Source organism: Eublepharis macularius, chromosome 18, assembly GCF_028583425.1.
Source record: "Eublepharis macularius isolate TG4126 chromosome 18, MPM_Emac_v1.0, whole genome shotgun sequence".
Classification (NCBI taxonomy): Eukaryota; Metazoa; Chordata; class Lepidosauria; order Squamata; family Eublepharidae; genus Eublepharis; species Eublepharis macularius.
In genome coordinates, this window is record NC_072807.1 from 21,407,383 (window position 1) to 21,420,700 (window position 13,318).

A 13,318-nucleotide genomic window follows, 5' to 3' on the forward strand; every position below is an offset into this window, starting at 1 on the left:
ACAAAATACAAAAAGTAGAACAAAATTTGTGTGATACCTTTTACGAGGTTCAACCGACACAAAATATTGTGCAAGATTTTGAGTTAATAATGGCATTCCACAGATTTTGTACCTCTCATCCTAGGGATTCCCCCTGCCAAGGTTCCGAAAGATGTAAGAAAGACATTCCACATTTTATAGGCTGTCCCTTGCAGGGAGTGGTAAGTTGTCTATCTCCAGAGTGGATGCAAAGCTTAGACAGCTATCTGACTTTTCTACACCTGCCACTCAGGCTACTCTTACCTGCCTGCTAGCAGATACAAGGTGAGGGGAAAAGAGAGTATCACGGTAGCATCAACAACCAACAGAAAAAACCCGTGATAAACTTACTAGAAAAACTATTATTAAACTCACACTTAAAGAGTGTATCATACATTTAGAGAATCATTTAGTAATATAACAATTTCTCAGGGGTCTCATACCTTGGATGTATTATACCTTGGATACATATGGAAGGCGAAGCATCTTACAAAAATTCATATTAACAATGGCAAATGCAAAGTGCCAAGTGCAGGAATAACATATTCATATAACAATGGCAAAGAACAAAGTGCTAAGTGCAAGAATCAGTTGTTTTACAAAGTGTTGTAAACTAATGTTGACAAACTCGTTGTCTAACAAGTAACCAAGTAACGCAAAATAGTCATTGATATTGGAGGTACAGATAAATACAATAAATATAATAAAGTCCAATATTCTATACAATGATCCATGTCAGAGGTTATAATGTAAATACTGGAGAATAACTGCAACAGGAAGCCAGCAAAGTAAGCCCGTTTCACATCTTCATCTCGGCAGTTATTGTAACAAAAGGATCAAATACAAGTTTAATCAGACATTTCATGTTTACTCTTCGGTTATCAGCAACCGTCCTCCATTTTGGGCATTTGCTCCTGTGTCTACCAGGTGCAAGTAACAGAATAGCTCGTGCAGATCAAGCCTTGAGCTTACATAGAATCGAGAGAGCCTCCCGAAGGATGCTGACATGGAACAGTGATTGGCTGAAACGCTATATGCAAATGCCAGTCACATTGCTCCTGTGGTAACTTTTGTGATTAGATGCATATCTTCTGAGATCCTCTCCCGCGACTCACTGCTACTCCTGCTGCCCGGGCGGCTGAAACCGGACAGCAAGCTGCCAGAATCATAGTCACATCCACATTTTCTAACCTTCATTTGGTGTTGGAATTGGGAAACTGAAAAGGAGCCTGCACCATTTTGCAGTACTCTGTGCGTCTCTCTAGGAAGGCCATCTTGGCAGCACGAAACCGTTTAAGAAACAGAATTCAGTTTCTGGATCTCAGTTCTCCAAGATTTTCCTAAATAGGAAGGGGGAAAAATGTATTATACTTGTGTTTTACAAAGTTTCTTCCCAATCGGTTAAGGAAAAAACTTCTTAAATGTTTAATACTATACAGATTATATATTAAAAGACTTTTCCTATTTTAACTCTAATTCTAGTGTGGCACTGCTCAGAGCCAAATAGGCTGTATGAGCAGTATCATTAAAGTAAAGTAAGTAAAGTTTCTTCTTGGGTTTCTCACTATCTTTTGGGGGACAGCGTGGAGTCTTCTGACGTGAACTGGAAGAAGAAGAAAAGTGGCGGGATTAAAATCATCTGTCAGTCGGACATGAGGGATTTTTCAGCAATGGCTTTCATCACTGATCACGTCAACTCTCTGATAGACCAGTGGTTTCCTGGTAAGAGCAGCCACAGTTAATTCCTGCCAAAAGCGATTCTACATAGGCAGGATATTTAACTTCCAGGGAAAATTCTTGGTGGGCTACGGCACTGGAGAGCTTGAGCATCTTTACATTTCTTGCAATATTGCAGTACCCTTGTGACTTGATTTGTGGCGGTAAAACATATTTAAAGGCACTGTTGGTGCTTTCCAACAATTTGATGTCCAATTTGGTAAGATGTAGATTCTGTACGTGTTCAAGGCCTGTTTACAGTATCATGTTGAAAATTGTCATGGCTTTCCTAATTACATTCTCCCAGTGTATCTTGCAGCAAATAGACGGCGATGCCACTGCCCTCAGATTTGAGGGGACTGTTTGGGGCACGACGATTCCAGCACTGAAAATGTTGCTTTTGGTTTCTCTGTCCCTCCTCAGCGCTCACAGCCACAGAAAGTGACGGAACTCTCCTCATGGAGCAGTATGTCCCATGCCCGGTCTGTTCAACCCCTAAAACCCAAGATGGAAACAACCAGAGAATGGAAGACATGCAGTTCTTCAACATGGAGGATTGTGTTCTGACTGCCATAGAGTTTGACAGCATTACCTGTCCTCATCACCCAGAGATCCCTGTCCCTCTAGAGGAACTAGTCCCGGAGCTTTTCATGACGGATTTTCCTTTGAGGTAATGTTAATTTTCCCTTTCCCCCCCGGCGTCCTTGGAATCACAGCTGCTAGTTTTCATTCCCTAGATGTTTCCACAGCATCTTCTTTCCCTATTTCTTTATGAATATCACACCCTATTGTGCAGGCTCAAAGAGGCTTACAGCAATTTTGTTATTTCTATCTAGCACTGGCCACAAAGGGTCCAATCTGAGGACCAGACTACATCTTACATTTTCCCTTGGGTCTGGTGGACCATGTATTCTGAACTTCTCAGCTTTCTAGGTACACATGGGTCTTATTTAGAGCACAACCATGGTGCACAGAGGGCTCAGACCTTCCCTCGACTCTAGAGGCAGGCACGAACCAAAATATGAACCAAAGTTCATCACGAACCGGGCCAGTTTGTGATTCGCAAACCGGCGGTTTGTAGAAGCTCATTTCTCACAAACCGTGACAAATTTTAGCACAGTTTGTTTGGTTCGTACTTTTGTTCATCACTGTAGACAGCCTGGCACCAATCAATCAGTTTCCTAGGCAACAGGGGGATGGGCTCTCTGCAGGCCTTCTACTGATCCGGAAGTGACATTTTCACGAACCGAACGAACTGGTTCACAAACCGGGGCAAGTTTGTGAAAATTCGCAGTTCATGGTTTGTGAAATATGACGAACCACAAACTGTACAGTTCAGAATTTTTTCGGTTCTTACCCATCTCTACTTGACACTGTTTTCCCAACCTGAAATGGTCTCAAGGGGGCACTATTTGCCTCATGGAAATGTAACATGTAGCTCTTCAGTACACTTGCTGCTTCCAGTTGGGCAGTTAGTACCCCTCATGAGCAATGTGAGGTTGGGAAAATAGCTTGGGAGGAAGGGCTAAACCCCCATGGTCCCAATCCAAATCGGGCCTGGGCACAACTGGGAATCACTGAACTTCAGAACATGTCTCTCCGCCAACTCCAAGGATGTTCCCAAAGAAACCGTAACATGTAGTTAGGCCATTAGTAATGGGCCAGAATGGCTGAAGGAAATTTAAGAATACTCCTCTTTTTTGATGGCATATCTGGAAAAAAAAGTCCTAGTCTTACATTTGTATTATCATCATTTATTATCTATTTATTTATAGTCTGCCTTTCCCAGTGAGATCCAAGGCAGATTACAACAGTGCAAGTGAAAATACAATATAATCGACAGCTAGGACATTTACATTTGAGTAAATACAGTATTGCGCTTCAATGTGCACGTTGGGGAACTGAGTTTTTTAAATACTCCTTTGTATGAAAAAAAAATTGCTACTTGCACTCATAAAATTTGCAGTCTGGAAGAAGGTTGTGTCATGAATGTGCAGAGAGTAGTTTTGATGTATGCAAGCATGAGACATTCAGTACTCCACCCACTGGCTGAAGTGGTACAGTCATCCAAAGGATGCCTCGTAGGCGGATCACACAGCATGGCTGTGCTGTGCTTGATAAAGCTTTAGCCAGCTCTTGCTGATGGCTAAGAAAGGTGATTGAGGAGGACACTTGCTCAGCCCATTTCAGAGGAGGAGAAGAGAGGAACAGGTGAACTTAAAGACTTTGCTTCCGTGTGCTGTATGAATACAACTTCACGACACTGTTCCTTTATGCATGACCTGGTATATATGCCTCAGGTTTCTGTAAATAAGCCGACTCTCTTTCTTCCCTCCTTGCATACCCGGCAGGTTATTTTTGGAAAACAGCAAACTGGAATACAGCGAAAGTGAAAACAATATTCTTGGCCAAGGAGGAAGTGGAACAGTTATATATCGGGCACAGTACCAAGGGAAACCAGTGGCCGTGAAGCAGTTCCTAATTAAAAAATGCTTGAGTTCTGCAGGTTCAGCTACAGGTATTGGGCTCTAATGAGCTGGGGGATGGGAAGGGCTCCTTTTTTTTGAATTCTCCAGCAACGTTTATATGCAAATAAGCTCCCTCCCAGTAGCACCTGTTTAAATACAGCTTTTTACCACCCACAAGAAATAATGTGTGCTTTGGTGTGGTAGTAAGGATGGTGCATTTAAAAATAAACTTTATGAGACCGTGGGCACCAGAATTTTTTTAAAAACCCAGAGCTTGTCTTGCTGCTGCTCCATTTTTGATGTGACGAGAAATGGAAATCTGAGCACAAGCTTGATTTAGAAGGGCCGTGAGCATAGAGGTTTCTGTACACATTTTGTTCATGTGCGTCCTCTGCTTCCCATGTGGCAGAGCTCAGTGGAAGAATTCGCTCTTTGAAAATGTAACATCTCAGATTGAATCCCAGCCACTTTAAAACTAATACAGGGATAGAGTAAGCCACTTATCTTTAAACCTTGGAAAGATGCTATTAGTTGGTCTAGGAAGTACTGGTTCCATGTCCTGACAGCTCTCTGTGATGTTGGTCTCTCACCTGTCCTCCATCTGCACTATATGGATTAGAGATGCACTAGGATAAAGCCATGGAGCCTTTAAGCCCACTTGTTATTTGCACATTGGATGTCACATTCAAACAGGAGACTGTGAACATAAGGTGTAATGCATGTCTGCAGGGCCCTGACCTGGATGGGCCAAGTGAACCTGATCTCATCAGATCTCAGAAGCTAAGCAGGGTCAGCCTTGGTTAATAATTGGATGGGAGACCTCCAACGAAGACCAGAATTGCAGAGGCCTCAATGGCAAACCACCTCTGATAGTTTGTTGCCATGGAAACCCCACCAGGGAAGTGAGAATAAGTTTAGGAGCTTCCTAATGGCATCTGTCTTGCCACTGTTGGAAACAAGGATGCTGGGCTATATGATCTTAATAGGTGGAGCACTCCGCCCCCCTGCAATGAAATATGACTAACGGGCATGCGTTGTTTCCTCCGCTTAGACACAATGCTGAGGCACTTGCGGGCCATGGATGCCATGAAGAACTTCTCTGAGTTCCGCCAGGAAGCCAGCATGCTCCACTCTTTGCTGCATCCGTGCGTCGTCTCCTTGATTGGGATTAGTATCCACCCGCTCTGCTTCGCCTTAGAGTTGGCCCCGTTGGGGAGTCTCACCACCGTGTTATCTGAGAACTCTAAAGGTAAAGGCTTTGGTCCGTCTGAAGGGCTCTGAAGGGAAGAAGTAGTTCTTTCAGGACAAATTCCCATTGTCCCCCTTCTTCTGACTACAGGGGCGTCTTTTGTTCCATTGGGACATATGTTAACCCTGAAAGTAGCGTATCAGATAGCGGCAGGCTTGGCCTATCTCCACAAGAAGAATATCATCTTCTGTGACCTGAAGTCGGACAACATTCTGGTGTGGTCACTGGATGTGAAGGAAAGTGTCAACATCAAACTGTCTGACTATGGGATTTCACGGCAGTCATTTCATGAAGGAGCTCTTGGTGTGGAGGGTACTCCAGGGTACCAAGCCCCAGAGATACGACCTCGCATAGTCTATGATGAAAAGGTAAATCAGAAACAAGCCACTTCAATAGATTCACACACCTAGGTCTCAATAGAGTCTCTGTTTGGATTGGTTTTATTTATTAGCTTTCATTGATAGTCCATCTTTCTTGTTGAGTGTCAAGACAGATTACAAAATATGAAAACAATGCAATAATAACCAGTATGCAGCATCCAATAAACCTCACTAAAAGAGTTGGTTACGAAATTAGACAAAATGCGAATGAAAAACAGAGTAAGACTGGAAGTGCCATAAGCAATACAAAAGCTACATGGAAAAAAAAACCCAATGCTGTAAATATGAGATAATAGTGCAATGAACTACAACCCAATTCTCTATATAGCTCTTTCAAAGTAAGGGGGATGATGTTTGCTGTTTTAATTGTTGTTTTTTATGTTTTTGTATTTGCATTTTAGCTCTGATTTTAATTGTGTGGGTTTGTTGGTTTTAATGGTTTTTAATTAGTTAGCTGCCTTGGTTGCCCTTTTGAGGGCAGAAAGGTAGGGCATAACTTTTGTAATATAAATAAATAAAATGGGTTGGATCAGTTCTAAATGGGCAATTTCCACCGATAGACATTTCCATACATCCTTAAAGGGTCGGCCCACTCACCAAACACTGGCAGCTTTCCCCCTTCGTTTCCCCCGTTTTCAAAACGGTTGCAGGCTGTTTGGCTTTCGGTTTTTTCGATGCTTTTTTTGGGACCACAGGAAAGTGCAATCCCAGAAAAGGCACCAAAAAAGGGGGAAGCCAAGCAGCCTGCAACCATTTCGAAAACAGACATCTGGAGTCAAGGGAAAAGCCGCCAGCATTCGATGAGCGAGCCGTGCTTTTAAGGACATGTGGAAACAGCCAATTTCATCTTCCCCCTCATGTCATCCCACAGGTTCCCTGTCCCCCAAGGGCAGCATTTTGTGGATGTCAGTGGGACGGGGAAGGCAGGAAAGTTCCATTCCAACACTGGAGGATTAAGTCTGGATCCAACCCACTGGTTGTTCTTGTTTGTTTGTTTGCCATAATTGGTAAATCCAAAAATTGGAAGTAGACTCTATAAAAGGAAAGCAACATATATGCAAAGAAAGCTGCACCACCACCACCCCACACACGCATACTGTGTACATCTTCACCATAATTTTTCGGTGTGCTTTGGCCATAGGTGGATATGTTTTCCTATGGTATGGTGCTATATGAGCTGTTATCCGGCCAGCGGCCCATCCTTGGGCAGCATCAGCTTCAGATTGCGAAGAAGCTTTCCAAGGGCATCCGACCAGTCCTCGGTCAGCCAGAAGAGGTGCAGTTCCACCGAATGCAGGCCCTGATGGTGGAATGTTGGGACACTAAACCTGAGCAGGTATGAGGAGGGCTGACACAAGGAGAGAGAAAACCGATAGCCAAGTCTTTGGGGGCAAGTGGTCCCTACAAGCTTCTGTCCCTAAAACATTTAGGACAGCATTCTTGAAGGATGGCAGGATTAGCCTCAACCCTGTGCAAACCTACTTAACCATGGTTTTTTGTTCTAACCATGGTTGAGATCCCAGCTAGACAGTGAAACCAGAACAGTTCAGTGTGCTGAGCAAAGCTTTGCCCCGGAGGGCATGTACACAAAGATACTGGTGAAACCACCTCGCAGACAGACAAGGCAGTTGCTTTAATCATTGGCTTGCTCCATGCAGGTGCTAACTGCTTAACCTTGGCTAAATGGGACCATGGTTTGCTAGCTCAACCACAGTCATTACTTGGATGGGTGACCACCAAGGAAGGCAAGGGTCATTACGCAGGGACAGGCAATGGCAAACCACCTTTGCTCATCTCCTGCCTTGAAAATCCCATGAGGTGGAACTTTATGTGGTTACCATGACATGGTAACAGCTCGACAGCCCACTTTATACCCATATCAAAAGTTGTGGAGAGGGGACCAGTATGTGCGAAAGTAAAATCAATTCACAATTTTATCCCCCAAGAGACTAGTGTTTCTACTGAAACCTCAGACAGCAATTGCCAAGAATGTTAGTGCAGTAACTCAGGGTACTTCAGGGAAACAAAATATCACCACTACAGTTAATTAAGCCTTAAACTCTGCCACCAACATGAGCAAAGAGGAAATCTCCAGCTGTGTAAAGGGTTTGTGTGTGTGTGTGACACAGAAAGAGAGAGGCTCCTCTTCCCCTATTTAGAAGTAGCAAACCTTTGAATACCAGTTTTATGAGACAATGGCCTTGGCCTCCGTTGGTTGACTGGTTGGCCACCGTGTGGATCAGGATGCTGAGATAACAGACCACTGGCCTGATTCAGAAGGGCTCTCCTTTTTGGAAAAACATGGAGAAACCCAGGGCTTTTTTTCAGCTGGAACACGGTGGAACGGAGTTCCGGAACCTCTTGAAAATGGTCACATGGCTGGTGGCCCCGCCCCCTGATCTCCAGACAGAGGGGAGTTTAGATAGCCTTCTGCACGGCGCAGAGGGCAATCTAAACTCCCCTCTGTCTGGAGATCAGGGGGCGGGGCCACCAGCCATGTGACCATTTTCTCCTAGGGCAACCCACTGAGTTCCCCCACCTCTTTTCCCAGAAAAAAAGCCCTGGAGAAACTGATGTGAGCAATCCCTCCATGGCATGCATGCAGAGTTCTGACTGGCAGCAATGCGCCATGAGGCAAGTCATATCTTTTTTCTGCAGCGCCCATTGGCCGCTTCTGTGGTCGGACGAATGAAAGACCCCACCTTTGCTACCTTCATGTACCTGCTGCCGTGCGGGAAGCAGTCAGCCTTTTTCTTTTCACAAGGGCAAGAGTACACAGTGGTGTTTTGGGACGGGAAGGAAGACACCAGGTTGGTGGACACTGTTTTCCCCCTCCCCCAATTCCCTTCATTATCAAGGTTACAGTATAAATGAATGCGTCCCCCCCACACCAAGCTGTGCGCTAATACAGAAGGATAAATTCATTCATACTTCCATGGTTTCTGTTTATGTAATGCGTTTTGATAGCGTGAATTACTTTACCCTCCTGTCCTACCCCGCTGTTGTATTTGCCTTCCATTCTCACTTTAGAGATGAGAAGCTGATGCTTATAATTAATTTCATGCACTCATTAGAACGGCTCGAGGTTCTTTTGACAAGTGCATTGTGTTGGGTAACATGGTATCCAGGATCCAGAATGCCCCATAACTATGGGAAGGAAGTCCTGCCAGGCATACATCCCATAATCTCAGTGCTTATGATCTCAGAAGGGACCATGTAAACTTAAACAGTCAAATAAAAAGAACTAAAAGTGGAATGCAGTAGGAAAAGACAAAAGATCTAAAATGAGATGGCTTGACTCAGTAAAAGAAGCCACGTCCTCCAGTTTGCAAGATCTGAGGAAGTCTGTTAATGATAGGATGTTTTAGAGGTCTTTCATTCATACGGGTCACCATAGGTCGGAGGTGACTTGACAGCACATGACACACACAAAGGGTTGGAGCTTTTCTTCTCGTATAAAACATATTTTTATTCTTTTATATCCTACCTTCCTCCTCACTGGGGACTCAAAGGGGCCCAGTCTTCTCTTCCCATTTTATCTTCACAACAACCCTGTGAGGTAGATTAGGCTGAAAGAGTATGACTGGCCCAAGGTCATGCAGCAAGCTTCCATGGCAGACCAGGGATTTGACCCTAATCCAACACTCTAACCCCTATACCCCTCTGAGTATAAAAAAGGCTACTGTGGAGCCCGCATATACAAAAGAACAACAACAACATTTTATTTATATACCCCCCTTCAGGACAACTTAATGCCATACTCAGAGTGGTTAACAAAGGCTGCTTCCACACATGTTGGATAATCCACTTTCAATACTCTTTAGTGAAGATTTGAGACTGATTTTCCATGTGTGGAACAAAAAATCCACTTCTAAAGGATTACGAAAGTGCATTATTCAACATGTGTGGAAATGGCCAAAGTGTGTTATTATTATCCTCACGACAATCAGCCTGTGAGGTGGGTGGGGCTGAGAGAGCTCTGAGAGAGCTGTAACTGACCCAAGGTCACCCAGCTGGCTTCAAGTGGAGGAGTGGGGAATCAAACCCGATTCTCCAGATTAGAGTCCTGCCGCTCTTAACCACTACATCAAAAGGCAGGGGGAGGGCGTTGTAAGAAGGGAAAATGGGTGAGATAGAGTGAAAAACTGGATCCCACCCAAAATACAGATAAATAAAACAACATCAGTTCCCACCTCATAGCGAAAGCCTAGGTGAAAAGGAATATTTTTAGCTTGGCCCTTAAAACTCAAGAGGGCTAGGTACCAGAGGAATGTCAATTGGAAGGGTGGGCACCTGCTTAGTTGTGCAGGTGGGACCTGCCAGGGAAGAGACTTCCTGGAAGATTTCAGTGGTTTAGGCAGGAACCTATCTGTTTCTAGACACACTCTTACAGAATTTTTCCTGTTCCTGGCTTCCAAGAATTTTGCCTCTGTCTGAAAAGAGGAGATAGGTGCAAGCTGATTTATAACAGCTTTGCTCAAGCCAAAAACTTTCCTGTAAACATCTCAGTATGCAGGGAGAATTCTTTTGGACCACTCTTCGCTAGCACTGGCACTGCTGTTGGAATGAATTCTCCTTCCTGTTTTCAGGAACTACACGGTTGTGAATACGGAGAAAGGGCTCATAGAAGTTGCAAGGATGAGCTGCCCGGGGATGAAGATTTGCTGCCAGCTGAAAGTTCAGAGTTCTCTCTGGACTGCCACAGAGGTAGGTGGGCCTTAATCCAAAGGGCTGTTGCCACAGAACTATCAGGTCTTCCTCCGCTCAGTTGCTTGCATCGCATTGCTTCAGTCCTACAAACATGAAGCCGCCTTATACTGAGTCAGACCATCAGTCTATCAAGGTCAATATTGTCTACTCAGACTGGCAGCAGCTCTCTAGCATCTCAAGCAGAGGTTTTTCATGTCACCTGGTCCTTTTAACTGGAGATGCTGGGGATCGAACCTGCAACTTTCTGCAAACAAAGCAGAGGCTTTTCCACTGAGCTACAGCCCCTCCTCTAGGATTAGGCTTGGCTTGGTTGTTCCTTAGCTAATTGTTTGGAGATGGAGCGAAACAGGCAGTGCTTCAAAGGGGCAGCCCTGGTGGGGTTTTCCCCTCTGCTTTTTTTCCTCTTGGGGCCAATTCCCATAGAGTCCAGGAGGCTGATGGCGAGGCTGTGGTCTAGGTGTTCCCCACTGAGACATCAATCTCCAAGTGGGCAGCGATATGGGCCGTTTCCACACACATTGAATAATGCACTTTTAATACACTTTAGAAATCCTTTGGAAGTGGATTTTTCGTTTCACACACGAAAGTTCAGTTCCAAATGATCACTAAAGAGCATTGAAAGTACATTATCCAACGTGTGTGTGGAAGCAGCCCTAATCTTGACTGCGACAGCACAGTACAAGGAGTCTTTCCCCAGTCTTCTCCTAGGCCATTTCTGTACTAGTCACCTTCAGTCGGAATGCCGTGGAACGTTGTGAAAAACCACAGAAGATAGCGTTTCCTCGCGCGAGTTTTGTGCGACATCACGTAAAACTCACACGAGAAAACGCTTATCTTCCGGGTTTTGTTCACAGCATTCCATGGCGTTCCAATTGAAGGTAAGTAGCGTGGAAATGGCCCTAGTCCCGTTTTCCCAGCCTGAAATGGCCCTGGATAGCTGCTATTTGCCCCACTGTTGGCCATATGTTAGTTTCCCCCATGGAACAAATAATGACTCCATGGGATAATTTCCAGATCAAAAAAAGGCATGGGAGGGAAGGCTGGGAATTGAGTTTCAAACAGGGAACTCTCAGCAGCGTCTAATCAAAAGTCCTTGTGATTGTTACGAGGATTTTGGAACGTGTGAATCGGTCATTAGGATATGCCTTGGACTGTTTGCTTCCCCAAAGTTATGATGAATATGGAAACTGGAGCTATATTGTTTGCATTATAAAACTATCATGGTTTGGGTTTATCTGATGGCGTGTTCATAATTCTAAGGCAATTCCTCAGTTCTAATGTTTTGGAGATAGAAGTGAAATGCTGAGATACCTAAAGGATTATTTCTTCCAAAAACAGTCTTTAGGGGGTTTAAGAAACAGTACATTTTATTGTAAATGTTTTGTTTATTTTGTACATTTCTTTTGGGACATTTAGCTGTTGCCCAGCTATATATCGTAAAACCAGCACCGGGGCAGTCATCATATCAAGTTTCTTTTGTTTGCTCTCCTTTAGGACCAAAAGATTTATGTGTACAGTTTACAAGGCATGTGTCCACTGAAGGCTCCACAAAAGGGTGTGGACACCCCAGCGGCTGTCACCTGTTTCTTTGCAGTGCCTGTTGTGAAAAAGGTAAAGCAGGGTGGATTTAAAAGACGAGACCACTAGCAAGACGTCTAGTTCTGCTCTTATGCAATCCAGGAAGGGAATCGGAAGTCTGGGTTTCTTTCCCCCTTTTGTTTTCAAGGCAAGAAAGCAGTCATACAAGTAAAACATAACTGAACTTACCTGGTGTGCTGTTTTTGTTAATTGCAGAGCAATTGCACCACCTGGTGATGATTTTAGGGAATAACCATGCTCTGCAGTTCACTGTATGTTGAGTGTTCCCAACTTACCTGTAATGCATTTTGAATTAGGTAAGGGAGTGTTAGAAATGCTGGAAAAATTCTGCATGACACTGAACTGAAAGACCATGCCTGAAACACATTTGTGGAAAGTGTGAAGGTGTGAATTTCTTCACCTCCCTGCCCATATCTGGCACATTTTCCTCCCTCCTGCCAGCAGGTGTTATGTCAGCAATTTATTTAAACAGTAATAGATATATCACTATAAAGTCCCACTATATCTTTCTGCCTTGACCTGGATGGCCCAGGCTAGCCCAACCTCATCAGATCTTGGTAGCTAAGTAGGGTCAGCCGTGTTAGTACTTGAATGGGAGATCACTGAGGAAGTTCAGGGTCAATATGCACAGGAGGATAATAGCAAACTGCCTCTGTTCATCTCTCGCCTTGAAAATCTCTGGTGTTGCCATGAGTCAGCTGCAGTTTGATGGCACTTACATACAGACATATCGTACTACTGATAAAAGAGAGAGGGTGAGAAAGAAAATGGGCATATACAACACTGGCAAAATTCAGCAGAAGTGCTTTGCTTCTTAAGGTGTGTTGTGTTAATTTTAAAAATATTTCATAAGCATTCTCAAAAAGACAGCCCTGACTTGGGATGCTGTCTGCTACCCATGCTTCCTTAGAAGAACGAGGTTAGGAATAGAAAAAAGAAAGCTAATCTGATTCGTATTATTTTGGCTTGGCAAAGGGATATCTTGAGTGTCTTCAGAACAGAACCTTTAAAAAAAAAGCTTTCTTGGAACTTGAAGAGTTTAATCAACTGGAGTTTGCTACGCATGTGGCGGATGTATCTAAATGTGTAGCAAAGTTTGCTCAGGGCCTATTATTTGTTTTCTCATGGGGGATCATATCAAAATGGATGAGAACGTGGAAATTTTGCATGGAGAGACA

At 44.0% G+C, this 13,318-nt stretch overlaps 1 protein-coding gene across 1 annotated transcript in view; it reads left to right on the forward strand.

The window, feature by feature from the left end:
- LRRK1 (leucine rich repeat kinase 1) overlaps window positions 1-13,318 on the forward strand; it is an 83,881-nt gene that overhangs the window by 61,263 nt on the left and 9,300 nt on the right. The window contains exons 22-30 of the mRNA XM_055002691.1: window positions 1,601-1,740; window positions 2,158-2,404; window positions 4,086-4,252; window positions 5,254-5,451; window positions 5,542-5,819; window positions 6,973-7,167; window positions 8,490-8,641; window positions 10,421-10,538; window positions 12,036-12,152. Coding sequence (XP_054858666.1) covers window positions 1,601-1,740; window positions 2,158-2,404; window positions 4,086-4,252; window positions 5,254-5,451; window positions 5,542-5,819; window positions 6,973-7,167; window positions 8,490-8,641; window positions 10,421-10,538; window positions 12,036-12,152 — 1,612 coding nt within the window. The remainder of the gene's footprint in view (window positions 1-1,600; window positions 1,741-2,157; window positions 2,405-4,085; window positions 4,253-5,253; window positions 5,452-5,541; window positions 5,820-6,972; window positions 7,168-8,489; window positions 8,642-10,420; window positions 10,539-12,035; window positions 12,153-13,318) is intronic.